The 24,931-nt window shown below is 41.9% G+C and overlaps 1 protein-coding gene across 1 annotated transcript in view; it reads left to right on the top strand.

Annotated features, from left to right (window-relative positions):
• LOC309388714 (mucin-5AC-like) overlaps positions 1–24,931 on the top strand; it is an 84,792-nt gene that overhangs the window by 32,545 nt on the left and 27,316 nt on the right. The window contains exons 20-31 of the mRNA XM_081946292.1: positions 470–570; positions 1,480–1,631; positions 1,725–1,863; positions 1,974–2,087; positions 2,609–2,794; positions 3,705–3,944; positions 8,533–8,689; positions 9,726–9,851; positions 10,337–10,487; positions 12,051–12,097; positions 12,206–12,415; positions 14,279–24,907. Coding sequence (XP_081802418.1) covers positions 470–570; positions 1,480–1,631; positions 1,725–1,863; positions 1,974–2,087; positions 2,609–2,794; positions 3,705–3,944; positions 8,533–8,689; positions 9,726–9,851; positions 10,337–10,487; positions 12,051–12,097; positions 12,206–12,415; positions 14,279–24,907 — 12,252 coding nt within the window. The remainder of the gene's footprint in view (positions 1–469; positions 571–1,479; positions 1,632–1,724; positions 1,864–1,973; positions 2,088–2,608; positions 2,795–3,704; positions 3,945–8,532; positions 8,690–9,725; positions 9,852–10,336; positions 10,488–12,050; positions 12,098–12,205; positions 12,416–14,278; positions 24,908–24,931) is intronic.

The following is a 24,931-nucleotide window of genomic DNA, read 5'->3' as shown; positions in this document are numbered from 1 at the left end:
AATAAAGTTATTGGCTCAAGATACTCTGGCAGCAGAGACATGTGCAAATGATTTCTGCTGATTTCTCATTCCTCTGCAACATGCAGATTTCTGTTCTGGGGTGTCTTCAACCCTCCATATCAGAATTGGGGGAGTGAGGAGGTTGCAAGGGAAGGAGGGCAGCCATTGAAGGCCCACAATCCAACCACTGTTTCTAAAACTGAAGTATGGATATTCACATGGATTTAATTTGTGTACTTCATAAGCAATTTGAAAACTTGATCAATTACTGTGCATTAATTTTATTATTATTAAGAGGCATTTTCCAACTTTGGGAAACACGATTCAAAACTAAGAAACCTAAACAAAACAATATTGTGATTCTTCTAACATAGGGTCCCATGTCGGTTGTAGTCATAAAATGTAAATTTGGCATAATATAAATTGTGTAATTACCGAGATAAAATCTCAGAATTTTTTTTTCTTCCAGATTGTGATGCTCCTATGGTCTACTTTGATTGTGACAATGCCACAGCTAACAGTCATGGAGTTGAGTGTCAGAAGAGCTGCCAGACCCTTGATATGGGATGTGTAAGTATGGCTAGTTAGAAGTGGGTCTGATTCTAATAGCTTTTTCAGCTTGTGTGGGATTGTTTTCTTAGTGAAAATGCAGAATAGAAATTTAATAAGTAAAACAGCATATTCATAACTGAAATTATCATCAGTTGAGTTAAATATATGAAGCTGTCTGTCAAGAGATAATTGATTGTAATGAAAATTGTCTTTCTGCCCCCGAAATTGCCTGCACAATTTGGCAAAATATCTTCCTATCCCTTGAGGAAGATATTGCCAAATAGAAATTAGTCTGATAGATCACAAGAGATGATGATTAATGAAGTATCTAAACGTCTTCTCAGCTCTTTCTGGGAGAAAGGAGAACAAATTCTTATGATACCGTAAACCTGTTTAACAAGCATGGCTTATGCACTTTTATATTTTATTCTATTTAAATTATTAAGCTTATGCCAAGTCACTGGCCAGAGATGCATAAAAATAAAAATTCAGGGGCTCCATATCTGCAAAGAGTCTTGGTGGCACAATGGTTAGAATGCAGCACTGCAGGCTACGTCAGCTGACTGCTGGCTACCTGCAATTTGGCAATTTGAATCTCACCAGGCTCAAAGTTGACTCAGCCTTCCATCCTTCCGAGGTGGGTAAAATGAGGACCCAGATTGTTGGGGAAAATATGCTGACATTGTAAACCACTTAGAGAAGGCTGTAAAGCACTGGGAAGCTGTATATAAGTGTAAGTGCTATTGCTATTGTTTTATCAAAATTCCTGGAGGAAAGGGGAATTGAAACAACAGTGTACATATTAAAAATAGTAGGAAGAACTGGCGTTAATTTCAAATCACTTTTCCTTTGTACGATACCTTAGAAATGTCACTTCTCGTCATAGAGTTTTGTCAGGTAACACTTTTTGTTAATCCTCTATTGCAGTACAACACACAGTGTGCCTCTGGTTGTGTATGTCCTGATCAGCTAGTGTCTGATGGTACAGGCAAATGTATACCTGCAGAAGAATGTCCATGCATTCACAATGAAGCCACATATAAACCAGGAGAAACTATCAAAGATAAATGTAATACTTGGTATGTATAAATTGATGGCTGATATAAAGCAGATTGCATTTATATTGCATCAATGCATCCCTATTAATATCTAATATGTGTTTGGCTACCTAGCACATGCAAGAACCGAAAGTGGTTATGCTCTAATAAACCTTGTCTGGAAACTTGCTCAGTTTATGGAGATGGTCATTATATCACCTTTGATGACAAACGATATGCCTTCAATGGATTGTGTGAATACACCCTGGTCCAGGTACTAAACTTTTTCGCATTCAATTTCTACTATCATAAATTTATAATTTTTTAGCCTTGAGTCTCCATATTTGTGTTCGTAAAAATGTAACACCGCATTCTTTTCTGCAGAATCAGTGTAGTAAAAATAAGACAAATGTGGAAACTTTCCGGGTGATCACAGAGAATATCCCCTGTGGTTCTACAGGGACTACTTGCTCAAAAGCCATTAAGGTGTTCGCTGGGGTAAGTAACGTAGCAGAAGGTAAAAACATTATGACTTGTAGTAGTATGGACAAAGCAACAAAATCTGTAATATGAAATCTTTATATAAGAGGTAGAAATCTTGAAATAGTATATGGTAAGCATAGGGCACTATATTTGCAAAAATATCCAATTGCCAGTGCAGAACTTGCCAATAATGGAAATCTCTGGCTGTAATTATTAGAAGCAATGGCATTGATAGGTGGAGTGAGTGGTTTTTGTGTGTGGTGTGTCTTTGATCAAAGTTGACTTCAGGTGACTGCCCGGAAAAATTCCTGCAGTTTTCTTGGCAAAGTTTTTAGGAAGTAGTTTTCCCTTTTGTATATTCTAGGGATGAGAGAAAGTGTTGGCCCAAGGTCATCCAACTGTCTTCATACCTAGGATAGGACTAGATCTCATGGTCTCTTGGTTTCTAGTCTGATTCCTTAACCACGACACCAAACTGGCTCTCCATTGATAGATATAGGTACAAATACATATGTTGCTTGTATTTTATCTTTTAGAACTATGAGTTACTACTTACAGATGGAAAATTTAAGGTGATAGAGAGACTTGCTGGTGGAGACGAAGTGCCTTTCAAGATCCGATACATGGGCATCTACATGGTGATTGAAATTTTTAATGGAGGCGTGACCGCGATATGGGATAAGAAAACCAGTGTGTTCATTAAACTCAAAGCAGACTTTAAGGTGAGGTGTGAACGCAAAATAGAAACTGAATCATTCTATTTATTTCTGAAGACTTGCACTGAAAAATTGTTAGAGAATGAACGATACATTCATAATATAATGATACAGTAAATGAAGAACAATGTTTAAGAGTTAAATATGCACATTTAAATATTTAGTTGGTTTATTAAATGGATCCTATTATGGTTCCACTTTACAGTCAATTTAGCATTATTTTAGTTGCTAGAACCATTGATAGCAGTGAAAAAATTGTCATGTAAAACGCAAAGGGCAAGACAACGTTCTGACAATATATTATGCAGAGCAATAAACATGATCATTATGAATGATAATTCTCTGTTGACCTTGTTATAGCTAATTATTCTTAACTGACTTTTTTGCATTATAAGAACGTAGATGATTGGCTTTATCAGAAATATTTGCATTGAAGAAATACTGCAAATATTTTATTTGGGTGGACTGACCCCATTGAATATTGGTATTTATAGGGAAATTTTAATCATTCCTGATGAATTATGCGAATAACTGAAGAGGGGGGTGTGTGTGTGTGTGTGTGTGTGTGTGTGTGTGCGTCCCTTGAATTTATTGTCAACATATAGCAAAAGCAATACTTGGAAATTTTGAAACAAATTGGGGTTAAGTAGAGATAGGCATGCCTATTTCATTGCTATGAAACACAATGCTGTTTCAGTGTAATTAAAAATGTATTGAATTCAGATTAAACATTCCTGGACTTGGGGTTTGTCTTTAACATATACAGCTTTGAGAAGATGAGTTCAAACTATGTGTGAGAAATATATTTAAAGGTCTCTGAGTAATGCATCTTCTTCAGCATTAAAATGGCTAGAACTCTAAAGCTAGAACCATCCATGCCCAGCTTTCAATTTGTTTTGTATTTTTATCTGTGCAGGGTGAGGTCTGTGGCCTTTGTGGAAACTATGATGGCAATGACATCAATGATTTCACCACCAGGAGCCAGTCTGTAGTAGGAGATGTCCTGGAATTTGGTAACAGCTGGAAAGTTTCTCCCACTTGTCCAGATGTCTCAAGCACCAGGGATCCATGCTCTGCAAATCCCTATAGGAGTTCCTGGGCACAAAGGCAGTGTAGCATCATTAACAGCAAGACCTTTGATCTCTGCCATCCTCAGGTATGAACAGATCCATTTCAGAAGACTATATAGATCATTTGAACAAACTTTATCCAATACAGGTAATCTTTGACTTACAATGGTTTTTGTTTAGTGACCAAAGTTACAATATCACTGCAAAAAATGACTTATGACCAGTTTTCACACTTACAACCACTGCAGCATCCCCATGGTCACATCATCAATATTAGGGAGCTCGGCACCTAGCATGTATTTTCGACAGTTGCGCTGTCCCCGGATCATGTGATCATTTGTGATCTTCCCACCCTGCTTCTGACAAGCAAAATCAATGGGGGAAGCTAGATTCACTGTAAGGACTGCATGATTCACTTAAAGCTGCAGTGATTCTGTTAACAACTATGGCAAGAAAGATCGTAAAATGAGATAAAACTCACTTAACAACTACCTTGCTTAGCAACAGAAATGTTGGGGTCAATTGTGTTCCTAAGAAGGTCTATCTGTATATTAACAAGATTGTATGCATGTGATTGCTGAGATGAAGATATAATAGCCACAAACCAAGCAACTGTAAAGAGATGCTATCATTCCAGCATTCCAAGGATTTAAAAATAAATAAATAAAACTTGTTTCAGTATTTTGTAATTCTCAGAGAAGGATTCCTTTGTAACTGGGAGTCCTTTTACTACCCACTCTGTCCTCTCAGACGCTGTTTATTCTTTGGCAAACCTGACGTGGTAGTCAGATGGGGCATTAAATATGGTTGCTAATAGATCTTGGTGGTATAATATGAAGTGGATATCATACATCTTGCTTTCAGAACCCTTTAGCAATCTTTAAGCTATCCACAAGTATGTCTACATTCCTTTTTAATTAGTCTTAAGTGACATCTGCTCAAAATATTTGGGAATATTAATAACTGAAACACATAACTGGATGCTCTGTAATATGAAGCATTAATGATGGATCTAATCAATATATAATCTTGCTCTAAACTTAGGCTAAATCCCCTGAATATATATATATATATATATATATATATATATATATATATATATATATATATATATATATATATATATATATATATATATATATATATATATATATATATATATATATATATATATATTCATAACCTAACTTTTAATCCTTTTATTTATTATTATTATTTATTATTTTATTTTACCGTGCTTCTAGACCGCCCCCTCTCCCAAAAGGGACTCGGGGCGGTGTACAGTCCATGCAAAATATATCAAAATACAATAAAAGTTGAATATGTACAGTTGGAATGGAGGAGGTTAAAATGGAATTAAAAGAACTGTACAGAGCCAGTATATATAAATATAAATTTAAATTATAAACCCCTAAAACATACACAATAAATTAAAAACAATACCCCTAAAATAACCAGTTAATAGTGCATTTGCCAGGAGGAACAGTTGTAATTATGCCAGGCCTGCTGATCGGAACAGGTGAGTCTTCAATTTTTGCCGGAAGGAGCGGAGGTCAGTAGTGGTTCTGATGTCGGGGGGGAGGTCATTCCAGAGGGTTGGGCCCATCACAGAGAAGGCCCTACTCCTTGGTGTCACCCGTTGGCATTGCCTAGTGGACGGCACCAGGAGAAGTCCCTCTCTGTGTGAGCGAATTGGCTGCAGGGATGTATGTGGGAGGATGCGATCCCGCAAGTAACTAGGTCCCGTGCCATGGAGCGCTTTAAAGATGGTAATCAGCACCTTGAAACGCACCCGAAAAACCACAGGTAGCCAGTGCAGCTCGCGCATGAGAGGTGTTACGTGGGAGTACCTCGTACTCCCCATCACAGCCCGCGCGGCTGCGTTCTGAACTAACTGCAGTCTCCGGGCGCGTCCCAAGGGCAGCCCCATGTAGAGAGCGTTGCAGTAATCCAGGCGGGACGTCACCAGCGCATGAGTGACCATGCGTAGGGCATCCCGGTCCAGTAGGGGGCGCAATTGGCGCACCAGGCGAACCTGGTGGAACGCCCCCCTTGCCACGGCTGCCACATGGTCATCCATTGACAGCCGGGCATCAAGGAGGACGCCCAAATTGCGCGCCCGTTCCACAGGGGGCAATTGTTCGCCCCCTATGGCCAGCGATGGAATCAGCTGGCTGAACCGAGGTGCCGGTAGCCACAGCCACTCAGTCTTGGAGGTGTTGAGTTTAAGTCTGTTGTCCCCCATCCAGACCCCGACGGCTTCCAAACACCGGGACATCACTTCGACAGCCTCGTTGGGGTGGTTTGGGGTTGAAATATACAGCTGAGTATCATCAGCGTAGAGGTGGTACTCAACCCCAAAACCACGGATGATCTCACCCAGCGGCTTCACATATGTGTTGAACAGGAGAGGTGAGAGGACCGACCCCTGTGGCACTCCACAAGTGAGTGGCCTCGGGGTCCACCTCTGTCCCCCTGTCAACACACATTGCTTCCGGTCGGAGAGGTAGGAGCCGAACCACCGCAGAACGGTACCTCCAACTCCTATCCCCTCCAACCGGCGCAATAGGATACCATGGTCGATGGTATCAAAAGCCGCCGAGAGGTCTAATAGGACCAGGATAGAGGAACAACCTCTATCTCTGGCCCTCCAGAGATCATCGACCAACGCGACCAAGACTGTCTCCGTGCTGTGCCCGGGTCGGAAGCCGGACTGGCGTGAGTCTAGATAATCGGATTCGTCAAGGTGTCGTGGAAACTGCTGCGCCACCACATTCTTGACAACCTTCGCTAGAAAGGGAAGGTTGGAGACTGGACGATAATTAGCTAGCTCCGTTGGGTCAAGTGAAGGCCTCTTAAGTAAGGGCCTCACCACCGCCTCCTTCAAGGCAGTTGGTAAGGATCCCTCACCCAATGAGGCATTCACCAGGCCCAGAAGCCAGCCTCAGGTCACCTCCCAAGATGCCAGTACCAACCAGGAGGGACACGGGTCCATTAAACATGTGGTGGGTCGCAGCCGTCCACGCAACCTGTCCAAATCCTCGGGGGCAACAGAATCAAACTCCTCCCAGAGTGGACTCACAAGACTCGCTGTTGGCGGCCCGTCCGGTCCACTGAGGGGGGCCCATCCGCTCCTGATCTGAGCGACTTTGTCCTGCAGATATTCCCCAAACTCCTCTGCTCTGCCCTGCAAGGGTGCCCCCTGTGTCCTCTGTGATAAGAGGGAGCGGGTCACCCTAAACAGGGCGGCAGGGCGGTTTTCCGCGGACGCAATAAGAGTGGCGCAATATCTACGTTTGGCCGCCCTTAATGCCACAAGGTAGGTCCGTAAATAGGCTCTTACCTGTGTTCGATCAGATTCGGAGCGTGAGGACCTCCACCTGCTCCCTAGACGTCTCCTATGGCGCTTCATCACCCTCAGCTCCTCGGTATACCAAGGAGCCCGGGTGGGTCGCTGCCGCAGGAGAGGTCGCAAAGGCGCAACCCGGTCCAAGGCCCCAGCCGCCGCCCTATTCCAGGCGGCCGCTAGGTCCTCCGACCGAGCGTGGGTCAGGGCTACAGGTAATGGCCCAAGCTCCGTCTGGAACCTATCCGGCTCCATCAGGTGCTTGGGGCGGTACCAGCTTGGACCGTCTGGTCCCGCCTCCTCACGGTGGGGGGTAGCGCCAGGGAAGTCCAGCCGGAGACATGAGTGATCTGACCATGACAGGGGTGTAACAACTAAGTCCCCTATACCCAGATCACTCGTCCACTGCTCAGATACAAAAACAAGGTCCAGTGTGTGGTGGCCACCTTCGTGTGTGGGGCCCTGAATTAATTGGGTCAGGCCCATGGCTGTCATGGAAGCCATGAACTCCCGAGCCACGTCAGATGCTGCTCCCGTCGACGGCAGGTTGAAATCCCCCATAACCACAAGCTTGGGGATCTCAACTGCCGTCTCCGAGATCAGCTCGAGGAGCTCGGGCAGGGCCGCTGATGTATAGCGAGGAGCCAAGTATACAATCAGCAAACCCAACTGCCTCCCTGGGCCCCATTTCACACCAAGGGACTCACACCTGGATATCTGAGGAACAGTGAACTCCCTCGGCTCTAGACCTTCCCGTATAACTACTACCGTATAACTACCGTATAATTATGACTAAGTAGCAATACTTTACAACATTACTGGTGGGCTACTAAGAATACTATCTCCATTTTTACAATGTGTACATTGCCTTGATCGCTGCAACCATTTAAATCGATAATGAAGTCAATTATTTCTACAAGAGAAAATCAAAAGCAGATCCCACTATGGTTCGGCTTTGTATCTTTGATAGTAACATGTCTAATGATTGTTGGATCTGAATTGTTCCTTAATAGATTTAGAGAATATCTTTTTGTTTCATTGCAAATTGCATCCTGATCCATTGCTAATGACAGATGATTCATAACTATTTCTTATCTACCAGTTGCATCCCAAAACTATTGCTTTCATAACTACAACAAATTGCTTTGTGCGTGCAGTTCTTACTGCAACAAATGGAGTAGTGATCAATACTGTCAGTTCTCCAGAAGGATTGGTTGGAAATATAAGAATGGCAAATATAAGAATGCTTTATCATGCCCCATGATTTATCAAACTCGCCTACCTGAACTAAGGAACACACCGAATTATGTTCATTATTTTCCTACTAGGTTGAACCAACTAAATATTATGAAGCATGTGTATCTGATGCCTGTGCTTGTGACACTGGAGGAGACTGTGTATGCTTCTGTACAGCCGTAGCTGCATATGCACAGGCATGTCAGGAGGCTGGTGTATGCATCTCTTGGAGAACTCCATCTATCTGTCGTGAGTACCCTTCCCAGGAATGTTGAAGGTGGGAATAAGGTGCAGACAATAGTTTCAATTTGTTAATTTCTCAGGACCACACCAAATGGGATTTTTAATACTGAAAAATCATCATCATTGGACTTAGGTGGAGGCTTCTGAATGCACGCAAATGCTGTAAGAGCTTAATGTATAACCTCTCAGGGCTGATGGTTACATTTAGCATTTCACATCATTACTGCAAACTTGTGTCTCCATCTCAGCCCAACCCAGAAAATGGAAATGAGATATCTCTAGGATGATCACTGGCAATGCATTCATACTTGCATATGCGATTTTGTGGAAGGAGTCCCTGAATCCCTAAATATTTCAAATTACTTTAAGTTGAGATTGAGATTTATTGAACCATGGTGTTACTATGTGGCTAGAATGGCTATAATGAGATGTATCCTTAAACTAACAAAGCCTTGCTAGATTGCTATGGGAGATATACCTATGTCATATGAATAAGGTGACATGAGAACAGAAAATGCAAAAGAACATTTGGAAACAGAAGAATAATTCCTGAACAAGTTGTAATTGTTCCGGTGTATAATGGAGTTGAATTTTCCCTGTCCCCACTATTAGATTCAAAGAACTTTCAGTCTAAGGTTCTGTTTGCTGTCCATGGGACAATTAGTTCAGTGAGAACTCTGATATCTCATGAGATTTAAGGAATTTCCAAAAGATTTAAGTCATTTTAGTTTACAAATTGCCTGTGTGTGTGTGTGTGTGTGTGTGCGTGTCACATTCTGTGGTTGACCTTTAGCACTATGTTATACCCATCTTCCAGAAGTAACTGCCACTGATTTTAGTTGGAGTTCCTCCAAAACAATCCCATATGAAACAATAGATGTCCTCTCATAGTATTAGGCTCAAGGGCAATCATTTCCAAGATAAGCCTTTATTTTATGATGTTATCAAGTAAGAAAATGTAATAACATCGTATCAAGAATATTAAAAGGGATATCTCTTGTAAAACAAACACATTTCACTTGAACTGCCTTTTTCCTTTCAGCTTTATTCTGTGATTACTACAATAAACAGGGAGAGTGTGAATGGCATTATCAACCTTGTGGTTCTTCTTGCATGAAGACCTGTAGGAATCCACACAATTGTTCACTTGAATTATATGACTTGGAAGGTACAGTATTTATGCATCTTATCTTTGATTTGCAACAATCATTAAAAACTGAAAATTGCATCAATTCTTCTAATTACTATAGTAGGAACTATTTAAGACTTGCTTAAGAAGTAAGGATATATTTTTCCAATAACTTTTATTTTTCAATTCTCAATTATTCAAGCTTAATGTTATGGATGCATGCAGTTTTGCACATGTTAACAAATGAAACATAATACCAAATAATTAGTTTGAACCAAATAGTTTGAAAAAGAAGCAGTTATTTCTCCAAAAAGAAATAAGAAAGAAGCCTATCTTATCTGATCTGCCTGCATAGCCTTTATTTTTTAAGCCTAATTTTAAAAATGTTTGGAACTCTTTGCTCTTCTTTCTGAAGCTTTGAAGATTAGATTTTGTTAAAATCCCTCATGCGTCTCTATTTTATTGCCTACTTTGCTCATTTTGTCTGGTGAAAAGCTTACATTAAGTTATCTTTCTTACTGTAGGATGCTATCCAAAATGTCCAGATGATAAACCCTATTTTAATGAAGATGAGATGGACTGTGTCTCCCTTGATAAGTGTGGCTGCTTTGATGATAAAGGAAACTATTATAAACCAGGAGAAAAATTGCCTTCAGAAAAGAAATGTCAATCATGGTAAGACTTCTGCTTAAAATTCCAGGATTGTGAAGTTTATTTATTTATTCATCAAATTTATACAGCCACCCATCTCATCAAAGGTGATTCTGGGTGATACACAACAATGGATAAATCAAGAAGTGTAAAAATAGCAAGTACAAATATTAAAAAATCCATGGCAATAAATATTCTAAATCCCCAAAATACAACTGTAAGTAAAGGGAGAATAAAAAAATGACTCCCTTAACAGTAGAGTCACTTAGACAAATCTGTTTTGTGGCAACCCCAGGCCTAGTCACATGATCAAGTCCTGGGGGCCTCTCAGAACATCAAAAGGGGTGGGGCCAGTCTAATTGGGGAGGGGAACAATACTCATTAATCAAGTGACACAGTAGAGAAGGCACATCTCCTGGGCTCACCAAGTGTAGATCCCTAGCTGATAATATCTGCAGTATCCCTTCCCTGCAAGATCTGATGAGTTGGGCTAATGTAAATGGAGAGAGGCAGTCTTTCCGATAGCCTCATCCTGTGCCATGAAGGGCTTTAAAGGTTAAAACCTTGAATTGGACCTGAGAGCAAACTGGCAACCAGAGCAGCTCACAGAAGAGAGATGCAGAGTGTGTATTCTGTTGACAGTACACATAACTGCTCATATCATTGTGTTCTGTACCAATTGAAGCTTCCAAATAAGTTAAAGATCTGGCAGAGGCCTTACACCAAATACCATTATGTTTCATAAAACAGGAGCAAGAATTAGCAGGCGACATTCTGGAATACACATCTGAGGATCAATTTCTTGAAAAATGCCATACTGTTAATCAGGGGTGGGTTCTGGATTCTTTTACTGCCAGTACGCTGAGGGGTGCGTTTCAGGTGCGTGCACATTTTGTACGCATGTGCATGCGCAGAACTAAGAAAAATGTTTCTGTGCATGCGCAGAGGCAAAAAACAAGATAGAACCAGTTCTGGCACATGGACAGCCGAATAACTACCTATTCAGCCAAACCAGTCTGAACCGGGAGGAACCCACCTCTGCTGTTAATACACTCTACTTGGTAGTCATCTCACCCCAGGATAGACTAAGAGTTTGCTCAAATCATTGCAATGAATAATGATCTTTATTCTTTGGGGGGGAGGACACACTCCGTTATTTTGCTCCACTTAGACCACAGGATCTTCTGAACCCATTCTCTACCCCCAATTCTTGTGAGAAGAGTCATTTTCAAAAAAATAATTAATAAAGCTTAATTTTATTAGAGGGAAAACAATTATTAAAGGGAAAATATTTATAAATAAATAATTTTATTATTCCCTTAATTTTATTGAAGGGAAAAATAAGAATTCTCCATAGAAAACGGTCAATCTGTTTATAAATTCTGAATTTGACAGGAAGTTTTTTTTTCTTTTTCCAGAAATTTTATCTGGACATTTCGATACAATGAATTGGATCTACTTGTAATAATGTGCTGGTTTCTGCATGATTCTATTCCGAGCGTACATAAGTACATTTGTTTTAACCTGTTGTGCTTTTTAAAATGGTGAGCAGCCTTCTAACAAATGCGCTCATTTGTTTCCTTACAGTTATTGTTCAATGGACAGTAAAGAGGACTGCAGATATGATGAAAATGGTAAGCAGACTGTGTCGATTTGATGTGGGCTGTGATTATTTGGATCAGCCGTTGTGAGAATTGAAACAACCTTAATAATCAATTGATTTTTTATTTTTTGAATGACAGAATGCTACTGTATCTATGAAGGAAAGATAAGCAAACCTGGCGAGATCATCTACAATACAACTGATGGCATTGGAGGGTGCATCACTGCAATTTGCAGTCAAAATGGCACAATTGAGAGGAATATCTTTCCGTGTTCCACAACCCCTACCAGTGCTACTACTACTACTGTCTTTGTATTTAACACCACTTCCACAGCAAGTACCACTTCAGGTACACATTCTAGCAACTCTGAGGACTTATCTTTTTCCTTAGTAAATGAAATGAAACAAAATGATTGTTGGTTGTATGATTATAAAAAAATTAATATACTTTAGTGTGTGCATGATAGTTTAATGTCCATAATGTGCAAACTCATGATGTCTGGGATAAAAAGATTCAGAAAAATGAAATATTTTCAGTTTTAAAACAAGCTGATTCATCTAATCTTTACTTACAAAAACAGTTTGATGAGAATGATGAGAATTCCTTAGGAAATTCCTGATAGAGGTTTAAGCGGAGACATAGTGTGTGGGTGGGTGGGGGGGACACTTCACAAAATATGAGCTGACCTGAAGTTAGGAATAAAAATATTCAAAATATGTAAAATGTCCTTTTCAGCATAGTACAGATATGAGCTGGAGAAGACTCTATGAACCAGAAGTGGGTTGTTCCTGGTTTGGCCCGGATCGGATGAACCGATAGTGGTGGTGGCGAGAGGCTCCACACACATGCCGGACGCTTCTGCGCATGCGCAGAAATGTCTCCCACACAAGCATGAGCAAAACGGTAGCTCTGGGATTTGAAACCCACCTCTGCTATAAACAGCTTGCCAGTTTTGCTACTGAAAATAGATTGTTGCATGAAGAAAAGAGATTAAATTGTGGGTTCAATTTGCTACTCCACATTTCCACATTTATAGAAACCTAGAAGGAAATCATGGGAAAATAAACCATTTGGCCTATTGCCATGGTACCATATGAAACATTTAACTAATAGGGCTTCTGAATCCCTAAATGTAATAAAAAAAAAGAATGTCCATTTTGTCTAAAACTAAGTTGAGATGACTTATTCTGCTGCTGCTGAAGCAATGCAATGCCACTTATGTTTTAAAATAAATGTTTTAATTGCACTCTGTGCATATTCTTCTCTTCAATGTAATAAATATGTAAAGTGCCTCTGCTTAGCAGGTGCTGAGGGTAATGTGCAATTAAAAATATCAATTAAGTTATCACAAAACCAAGGAATGCACTCTCACTTATTTCTTCTCAGCCACCATGCTAATAATTATTGCTCCTCGTGCCATTAGCAGCAGGAAATCAATGATCTTGAGTAGAATGTCCTGGGAAGGAAGCCGATTAAACTTCCTGTAATTTTTTGCCATCAAAAAAAACTTTGCTGAAGATCATTGTTTCCTCAGGTGAGAATCTAAAAGAGGGATTCCCCCCTCCAAAGCCAACGAGAGGAAGAAGGAGGAAACTATATGTGTGACCACTGACCCTATTACCACATTGACCTCAAAAAACTGTTCTGAGACACAGTTGTTTCAGGGTATCATTTGCATGCTCACAATTATTAGAAAATATTATTTTTTATTTTATTTATTTTGGTTTGTCAAGCATGTATGAGAAAACAAGTATGAGTATGAATATAACATGTAAACATATAAATATAAACAGGTATACATAAGAAATGAGTACAAATAAATGGGAACAGTAGGAAGGGACGGTAGGCACGCTGGTGCGCTTATACACACCCCCTTTACAGAGCTCTTAGGAATGGGGTGAGGTCCACGGTAGACAGTTTGAGGTTGAAGCTGTGAGAGTTTGAGGATGTAACAACAGAGTCAGGTAGAGCATTCCAGGCATTGACCACTCTGTTGCTGAAGTTGTATTTTCTGCAATCAAGTTTGGAGCAGTTTACTTTGAGTTTGTATTTATTGGTTGAAGCTGAAGTAGTCGTTGACAGCTAGGATGTTATAGCAGACAATTTTGTATTCTAAGCATAGGTCAGATTGTAGGCAGCATAGTTCTAGATTGTTCTAGGTTGTTCTAAGTAGATGAAACATATTCATTTATCCTTCTAATATCTTTACAGTGCCCATGACTACATCCATTTGTGTTCAGGAAGTGTGTAATTGGTCACCATGGTATGATGGGATGCAGCCCGGCTCGGGAAACAATGATGGAGATTTTGAAACTTTTGACAATCTAAGGGCCAAAGGCTACCAAGTCTGCAAAAGTCCAAAAGCTGTTAAATGTAGAGCAGAGAAATTCCCCAATACTCCTTTAACTACACTGGGCCAGAAGGTAGAATGCAACAGAACAGTTGGATTAATTTGTAATAATATGGACCAGCATCCAGAAATGTGCCACAATTATCAAATCAAAATTCTATGCTGTACCTTTGTACCATGTGGCAATTATACTACAACTTCCATACCTGCAACTACCACAGTCTCTCCAGTTCAAACAACTACAGTACCAGCTACTATTTTGACAAGTACTACTGCTTTCACAAGTACAATTAAAGGAACTACTAGTATCTTAACAACAACCCCAAAAACCACTTTTTTATCTACTAGTACTACAGTCCTATCTACAATGGGAACTGGAACTTCAACAACAGAAATGATGACAAAAATAACTTGCACGCCTATCTGCAAATGGACAGAATGGTATGATGTGCATATTCCTACACTGGATAATGAAGGAGATTTTGAAACATATGAATTTATTAGAAACACAGGAAAAGATGTCTGTGAAAAACCAGAACATATAGAATGCAGAGCTGAGAAATTCCCTAATAAAACTATTGATGAAATTGGCCAAAAGGTCCAGTGCAACGTATCCTTTGGATTTGTTTGCAGAAATGAAGATCAGATGGGAATGCTGCAGATATGTCTTAACTATCAAATTAAAGTCTATTGCTGCAACGACGAATGCTTGACAACTCCTACAGAACCTTCAACCAGGGTCACAAAACCTCAAACAACCTCTACAATCTTTACTACAACTTCAGGAAAAACAAATGCAAATATAACAACACCACAACTTACATCTACCTCAGTTCCGGAGACAACTACAATTACATTACCTCCTGTCACTACTAAATATATAACCACTCTTCCTATAATTTCTACTACAAAACTTTCAACGACAACTACTGCTATGCAACCAAGTTCCACTGCAGCTCCTTTAACTACAACATTGCTTCCAACAAAAGGTACACAGTCAACAACATCTGAAACAACCAGAGTAACCACCACAACACCAATCACTACATCACTGAAAACAACAAAAATACCTACATCAATATTAACAACTACAAAACGACCAGTTCCAAAGACAACAGAAAAACCAATTGTTACACAATTCCATACAACAAGGCTGCCATCTACAGCACCTCAGATTGTTCAAACAACATCAATTCCAACAACTGCCACTTCAAGCAACACCCATACAGTTTCAACCAAGAAGCCCTTTAGAACAACAACAGGGGAAGTGATAAACACAACCGTACCACCCACCTCAACAGTAATAACCACCACCAGCAGTACCACCAAAGAAGCCACTCCCACCATAACGACAGTTATCTCTCCCACAACTCCCATAGTAACTACAACTGCTTTGCCCACCACTACCAGGTTACCCACACCAACAACAACTCTCACTACAACCACTCCTCCAACGACCACATGTGCACCTGTCACCTGCCAATGGTCAGAATGGTTTGATGTTGACTTTCCCATTCCTGGACCCGAAGGAGGAGACCTTGAAACGTACAGCAATATCCGAGCTGCGGGAGGGAAATTCTGTGAAAAGCCTATAAATATAAAATGCCAAGCTGAAAACCACCAAGATCTAAGCATTGAACAAGTTGGTCAAGTCGTAAAGTGTGATGTCAAAGTTGGACTGATATGCTACAATAGAGACCAAAGTGGAAACGCTAAACTATGCTTTAATTATAGGGTAAGCGTTCTTTGTTGTGAAGAAAACACCGAATGCAAAACAACAACCATACCACACACCTCAACAGTGATAACCACAACCAGCAGTACCACCAAAGAAGCCACTCCCACCATAACGACAGTTATCCCTCCCACAACTCCCATAGTAACTACAACTGCTTTGCCCACCACTACCAGGTTACCCACACCAACAACAACTCTCACTACAACCACTCCTCCAACGACCACATGTGCGCCTATCACCTGCCAATGGTCAGAATGGTTTGATGTTGACTTTCCCATTCCTGGACCCGAAGGAGGAGACCTTGAAACTTACAGCAATATCCGAGCTGCGGGAGGAAGATTCTGCGAAAAGCCTATAAATATAAAATGTCAAGCTGAAAACCATCAAGATCTGAGCATTGAACAACTTGGTCAAGTCGTAAAGTGTGATGTCAAAGTTGGACTGATATGCTACAATAGAGACCAAATTGGACAATCTCAGGTATGCTATAATTATAGGGTAAGCGTTCTTTGTTGTGAAGAAAACACCGAATGCAAAACAACAACTGTACCACCCACCTCAACAGTGATAACCACCACCAGTAGTACCACCAAAGAAGCAACTCCCACCATGACGACAGTTATCTCTCCCACAACTCCCATAGTAACTAAAACTGCTTTGCCCACCACTACCCAGTTACCCACACCAACAACAACTCTCACTACAACCACTCCGCCAACGACCACATGTGCGCCTATCACCTGCCAATGGTCAGAATGGTTTGATGTTGACTTTCCCATTCCTGGACCCGAAGGAGGAGACCTTGAAACGTACAGCAATATCCGAGCTGCGGGAGGGAAATTCTGCGAAAAGCCTATAAATATAAAATGTCAAGCTGAAAACCATCAAGATCTGAGCATTGAACAACTTGGTCAAGTCGTAAAGTGTGATGTCAAAGTTGGACTGATATGCTACAATAGAGACCAAACTGGACAATCTCAGCTATGCTATAATTATAGGGTTAGCGTTCTTTGTTGTGAAGAAAACACCGAATGCAAAACAACAACCGTACCACCCACCTCAACAGTGATAACCACAACCAGCAGTACCACCAAAGAAGCCACTCCCACCATAACGACAGTTATCTCTCCCACAACTCCCATAGTAAAGACAACTGCTTTGCCCACCACTACTCAGTTGCCCACACCAACAACAACTCTCACTACAACCACTCCGCCAGCGACCACATGTGCTCCTATCACCTGCCAATGGTCAGAATGGTTTGATGTTGACTTTCCCATTCCTGGACCCGAAGGAGGAGACCTTGAAACGTACAGCAATATCCGAGCTGCGGGAGGGAGATTCTGCGAAAAGCCTATAAATATAAAATGTCAAGCTGAAAACCATCAAGATCTGAGCATTGAACAACTTGGTCAAGTCGTAAAGTGTGATGTCAAAGTTGGACTGATATGCTACAATAGAGACCAAATTGGAAAATCTCAGCTATGCTATAATTATAGGATAAGCGTTCTTTGTTGTGAAGAAAACACCGAATGCAAAACAACAACCGTACCACCCACCTCAACAGTAATAACCACTACCAGTAGTACCACCAAAGAAGCCACTCCCACCATAACGACAGTTATCTCTCCCACAACTCCCATAGTAACTAAAACTGCTTTGCCCACCACTACCCAGTTACCCACACCAACAACAACTCTCACTACAACCACTCCGCCAACGACCACATGTGCGCCTATTACATGCCAATGGTCAGAATGGTTTGATGTTGACTTTCCCATTCCTGGACCCGAAGGAGGAGACCTTGAAACGTACAGCAATATCCGAGCTGCGGGAGGGAGATTCTGCGAAAAGCCTATAAATATAAAATGTCAAGCTGAAAACCATCAAGATCTGAGCATTGAACAACTTGGTCAAGTCGTAAAGTGTGATGTCAAAGTTGGACTGATATGCTACAATAGAGACCAAATTGGACAATCTCAGGTATGCTATAATTATAGGGTAAGCGTTCTTTGTTGTGAAGAAAACACCGAATGCAAAACAACAACTGTACCACCCACCTCAACAGTGATAACCACCACCAGTAGTACCACCAAAGAAGCAACTCCCACCATGACGACAGTTATCTCTCCCACAACTCCCATAGTAAAGACAACTGCTTTGCCCACCACTACTCAGTTGCCCACACCAACAACAACTCTCACTACAACCACTCCGCCAGCGACCACATGTGCTCCTATCACCTGCCAATGGTCAGAATGGTTTGATGTTGACTTTCCCATTCCTGGACCCGAAGGAGGAGACCTTGAAACGTACAGCAATATCCGAGCTGCGGGAGGGAGATTCTGCGAAAAGCCTATAAATATAAAATGTCAAGCTGAAAACCATCAAGATCTGAGCATTGAACAACTTGGTCAAGTCGTAAAGTGTGATGTCAAAGTTGGACTGATATGCTACAATAGAGACCAAATTGGAAAATCTCAGCTATGCTATAATTATAGGATAAGCGTTCTTTGTTGTGAAGAAAACACCGAATGCAAAACAACAACCGTACCACCCACCTCAACAGTAATAACCAGCACCAGTAGTACCACCAAAGAAGCCACTCCCACCATAACGACAGTTATCTCTCCCACAACTCCCATAGTAACTAAAACTGCTTTGCCCACCACTACCCAGTTACCCACACCAACAACAACTCTCACTACAACCACTCCGCCAACGACCACATGTGCGCCTATCACATGCCAATGGTCAGAATGGTTTGATGTTGACTTTCCCATTCCTGGACCCGAAGGAGGAGACCTTGAAACGTACAGCAATATCCGAGCTGCGGGAGGGAGATTCTGCGAAAAGCCTATAAATATAAAATGTCAAGCTGAAAACCATCAAGATCTGAGCATTGAACAACTTGGTCAAGTTGTAAAGTGTGATGTCAAAGTTGGACTGATATGCTACAATAGAGACCAAACTGGACAATCTCAGCTATGCTATAATTATAGGGTTAGTGTTCTTTGTTGTGAAGAAAACACCGAATGCAAAACAACAACCGTACCACCCACCTCAACAGTGATAACCACAACCAGCAGTACCACCAAAGAAGCCACTCCCACCATAACGACAGTTATCTCTCCCACAACTCCCATAGTAACTAAAACTGCTTTGCCCACCACTACCCAGTTGCCCACACCAACAACAACTCTCACTACAACCACTCCGCCAACGACCACATGTGCGCCTATCACCTGCCAATGGTCAGAATGGTTTGATGTTGACTTTCCCATTCCTGGACCCGAAGGAGGAGACCTTGAAACGTACAGCAATATCCAAGCTGCGGGAGGGAGATTCTGCGAAAAGCCTATAAATATAAAATGTCAAGCTGAAAACCATCAAGATCTGAGCATTGAACAACTTGGTCAAGTCGTAAAGTGTGATGTCAAAGTTGGACTGATATGCTACAATAGAGACCAAATTGGACAATCTCAGGTATGCTATAATTATAGGGTAAGCGTTCTTTGTTGTGAAGAAAACACCGAATGCAAAACAACAACTGTACCACCCACCTCAACAGTGATAACCACCACCAGTAGTACCACCAAAGAAGCAACTCCCACCATGACGACAGTTATCTCTCCCACAACTCCCATAGTAAAGACAACTGCTTTGCCCACCACTACTCAGTTGCCCACACCAACAACAACTCTCACTACAACCACTCCGCCAGCGACCACATGTGCTCCTATCACCTGCCAATGGTCAGAATGGTTTGATGTTGACTTTCCCATTCCTGGACCCGAAGGAGGAGACCTTGAAACGTACAGCAATATCCGAGCTGCGGGAGGGAGATTCTGCGAAAAGCCTATAAATATAAAATGTCAAGCTGAAAACCATCAAGATCTGAGCATTGAACAACTTGGTCAAGTTGTAAAGTGTGATGTCAAAGTTGGACTGATATGCTACAATAGAGACCAAACTGGACAATCTCAGCTATGCTATAATTATAGGGTTAGTGTTCTTTGTTGTGAAGAAAACACCGAATGCAAAACAACAACCGTACCACCCACCTCAACAGTGATAACCACAACCAGCAGTACCACCAAAGAAGCCACTCCCACCATAACGACAGTTATCTCTCCCACAACTCCCATAGTAACTAAAACTGCTTTGCCCACCACTACTCAGTTGCCCACACCAACAACAACTCTCACTACAACCACTCCGCCAACGACCACATGTGCTCCTATCACCTGCCAATGGTCAGAATGGTTTGATGTTGACTTTCCCATTCCTGGACCCGAAGGAGGAGACCTTGAAACGTACAGCAATATCCGAGCTGCGGGAGGCAGATTCTGTGAAAAGCCTATAAATATAAAATGTCAAGCTGAAAACCATCAAGATCTGAGCATTGAACAACTTGGTCAAGTCGTAAAGTGTGATGTCAAAGTTGGACTGATATGCTACAATAGAGACCAAACTGGACAATCTCAGCTATGCTATAATTATAGAGTAAGCGTTCTTTGTTGTGAAGAAAACACCGAATGCAAAACAACAACCGTACCACCCACCTCAACAGTAATAACCACCACCAGCAGTACCACCAAAGAAGCCACTCCTACCATAACGACAGTTATCTCTCCCACAACTCCCATAGTAACTAAAACTGCTTTGCCCACCACTACCCAGTTACCCACACCAACAACAACTCTCACTACAACCACTCCGCCAACGACCACATGTGCGCCTATCACCTGCCAATGGTCAGAATGGTTTGATGTTGACTTTCCCATTCCTGGACCCGAAGGAGGGGACCTTGAAACGTACAGCAATATCCGAGCTGCGGGAGGCAGATTCTGCGAAAAGCCTATAAATATAAAATGTCAAGCTGAAAACCATCAAGATCTGAGCATTGAACAACTTGGTCAAGTTGTAAAGTGTGATGTCAAAGTTGGACTGATATGCTACAATAGAGACCAAACTGGACAATCTCAGCTATGCTATAATTATAGGGTAAGCGTTCTTTGTTGTGAAGAAAACACCGAATGCAAAACAACAACCGTACCACCCACCTCAACAGTGATAACCACAACCAGCAGTACCACCAAAGAAGCCACTCCCACCATAACGACAGTTATCTCTCCCACAACTCCCATAGTAACTAAAACTGCTTTGCCCACCACTACTCAGTTGCCCACCCCAACAACAACTCTCACTACAACCACTCCGCCAACGACCACATGTGCGCCTATCACCTGCCAATGGTCAGAATGGTTTGATGTTGACTTTCCCATTCCTGGACCCGAAGGAGGAGACCTTGAAACGTACAGCAATATCCGAGCTGCGGGAGGCAGATTCTGTGAAAAGCCTATAAATATAAAATGTCAAGCTGAAAACCATCAAGATCTGAGCATTGAACAACTTGGTCAAGTCGTAAAGTGTGATGTCAAAGTTGGACTGATATGCTACAATAGAGACCAAACTGGACAATCTCAGCTATGCTATAATTATAGAGTAAGCGTTCTTTGTTGTGAAGAAAACACCGAATGCAAAACAACAACCGTACCACCCACCTCAACAGTAATAACCACCACCAGCAGTACCACCAAAGAAGCCACTCCCACCATAACGACAGTTATCTCTCCCACAACTCCCATAGTAACTAAAACTGCTTTGCCCACCACTACCCAGTTACCCACACCAACAACAACTCTCACTACAACCACTCCGCCAACGACCACATGTGCGCCTATCACCTGCCAATGGTCAGAATGGTTTGATGTTGACTTTCCCATTCCTGGACCCGAAGGAGGAGACCTTGAAACGTACAGCAATATCCGAGCTGCGGGAGGCAGATTCTGCGAAAAGCCTATAAATATAAAATGTCAAGCTGAAAACCATCAAGATCTGAGCATTGAACAACTTGGTCAAGTCGTAAAGTGTGATGTCAAAGTTGGACTGATATGCTACAATAGAGACCAAACTGGACAATCTCAGCTATGCTATAATTATAGAGTAAGCGTTCTTTGTTGTGAAGAAAACACCGAATGCAAAACAACAACCGTACCACCCACCTCAACAGTAATAACCACCACCAGCAGTACCACCAAAGAAGCCACTCCCACCATAACGACAGTTATCTCTCCCACAACTCCCATAGTAACTACAACTGCTTTGCCCACCACTACCCAGTTACCCACACCAACAACAACTCTCACTACAACCACTCCGCCAACGACCACATGTGCGCCTATCACCTGCCAATGGTCAGAATGGTTTGATGTTGACTTTCCCATTCCTGGACCCGAAGGAGGAGACCTTGAAACGTACAGCAATATCCGAGCTGCGGGAGGCAGATTCTGCGAAAAGCCTATAAATATAAAATGTCAAGCTGAAAACCATCAAGATCTGAGCATTGAACAACTTGGTCAAGTCGTAAAGTGTGATGTCAAAGTTGGACTGATATGCTACAATAGAGACCAAACTGGACAATCTCAGGTATGCTATAATTATAGGGTAAGCGTTCTTTGTTGTGAAGAAAACACCGAATGCAAAACAACAACCGTACCACCCACCTCAACAGTAATAACCACCACCAGCAGTACCACCAAAGAAGCCACTCCAACCATAACGACAGTTATCTCTCCCACAACTCCCATAGTAACTAAAACTGCTTTGCCCACCACTACCCAGTTACCCACACCAACAACAACTCTCACTACAACCACTCCGCCAACGACCACATGTGCGCCTGTCACCTGCCAATGGTCAGAATGGTTTGATGTTGACTTTCCCATTCCTGGACCCGAAGGAGGAGACCTTGAAACGTACAGCAACATCCGAGCTGCAGGAGGGAGATTCTGCGAAAAGCCTATAAATATAAAATGTCAAGCTGAAAACCATCAAGATCTGAGCATTGAACAAGTTGGTCAAGTCGTAAAGTGTGATGTCAAAGTTGGACTGATATGCTACAATAGAGACCAAATTGGAAAATCTCAGCTATGCTATAATTATAGGGTAAGCGTTCTTTGTTGTGAAGAAAACACCGAATGCAAAACAACAACCGTACCACCCACCTCAACAGTGATAACCACCACCAGTAGTACCACCAAACAAGCCACTCCCACCATAACGACAGTTATCTCTCCCACAACTCCCATAGTAACTACAACTGCTTTGCCCACCACTACCCAGTTACCCACACCAACAACAACTCTCACTACAACCACTCCGCCAATGACCACATGTGCGCCTGTCACCTGCCAATGGTCAGAATGGTTTGATGTTGACTTTCCCATTCCTGGACCCGAAGGAGGAGACCTTGAAACGTACAGCAATATCCGAGCTGCGGGAGGGAGATTCTGCGAAAAGCCTATAAATATAAAATGTCAAGCTGAAAACCATCAAGATCTGAGCATTGAACAACTTGGTCAAGTCGTAAAGTGTGATGTCAAAGTTGGACTGATATGCTACAATAGAGACCAAATTGGAAAATCTCAGCTATGCTATAATTATAGGGTAAGCGTTCTTTGTTGTGAAGAAAACACCGAATGCAAAACAACAACCGTACCACCCACCTCAACAGTGATAACCACCACCAGTAGTACCACCAAAGAAGCCACTCCCACCATAACGACAGTTATCTCTCCCACAACTCCCATAGTAACGACAACTGCTTTGCCCACCACTACTCAGTTGCCCACACCAACAACAACTCTCACTACAACCACTCCACCAACGACCACATGTGCGCCTATCACCTGCCAATGGTCAGAATGGTTTGATGTTGACTTTCCCATTCCTGGACCCGAAGGAGGAGACCTTGAAACGTACAGCAATATCCGAGCTGCGGGAGGGAGATTCTGCGAAAAGCCTATAAATATAAAATGTCAAGCTGAAAACCATCAAGATCTGAGCATTGAACAACTTGGTCAAGTCGTAAAGTGTGATGTCAAAGTTGGACTGATATGCTACAATAGAGACCAAATTGGAAAATCTCAGCTATGCTATAATTATAGGGTAAGCGTTCTTTGTTGTGAAGAAAACACCGAATGCAAAACAACAACCGTACCACCCACCTCAACAGTGATAACCACCACCAGTAGTACCACCAAAGAAGCCACTCCCACCATAACGACAGTTATCTCTCCCACAACTCCCGTAGTAACGACAACTGCTTTGCCCACCACTACTCAGTTGCCCACACCAACAACAACTCTCACTACAACCACTCCGCCAACGACCACATGTGCGCCTATCACCTGCCAATGGTCAGAATGGTTTGATGTTGACTTTCCCATTCCTGGACCCGAAGGAGGAGACCTTGAAACGTACAGCAATATCCGAGCTGCGGGAGGGAGATTCTGCGAAAAGCCTATAAATATAAAATGTCAAGCTGAAAACCATCAAGATCTGAGCATTGAACAACTTGGTCAAGTCGTAAAGTGTGATGTCAAAGTTGGACTGATATGCTACAATAGAGACCAAATTGGAAAATCTCAGCTATGCTATAATTATAGGGTAAGCGTGCTTTGTTGTGAAGAAAACCCTGAATGCAAAACAACAACCGTACCACCCACCACCACTTCTAGCTTAACCCCCCCAGGTTCAACCACAAGGTCCTTTGGAACAACGACACAGGAATTGATAACTACAACCGTACCTCAACCCACCTCAAGTATTCCATCTTCAACCACTACAGGAGGCAGCAGCACAAGTCATTGCTTTTGCCAAATTGGGAAAAATATTTATAAGCCTGGTAAGTGTCTATTTCAATAACTGT

This window comes from Natrix helvetica (genome assembly GCF_964273705.1).
Source record: "Natrix helvetica genome assembly, chromosome: 1".
Lineage (NCBI taxonomy): Eukaryota > Metazoa > Chordata > Lepidosauria > Squamata > Natricidae > Natrix > Natrix helvetica.
This window is presented reverse-complemented; position numbering and strand designations above follow the sequence as displayed.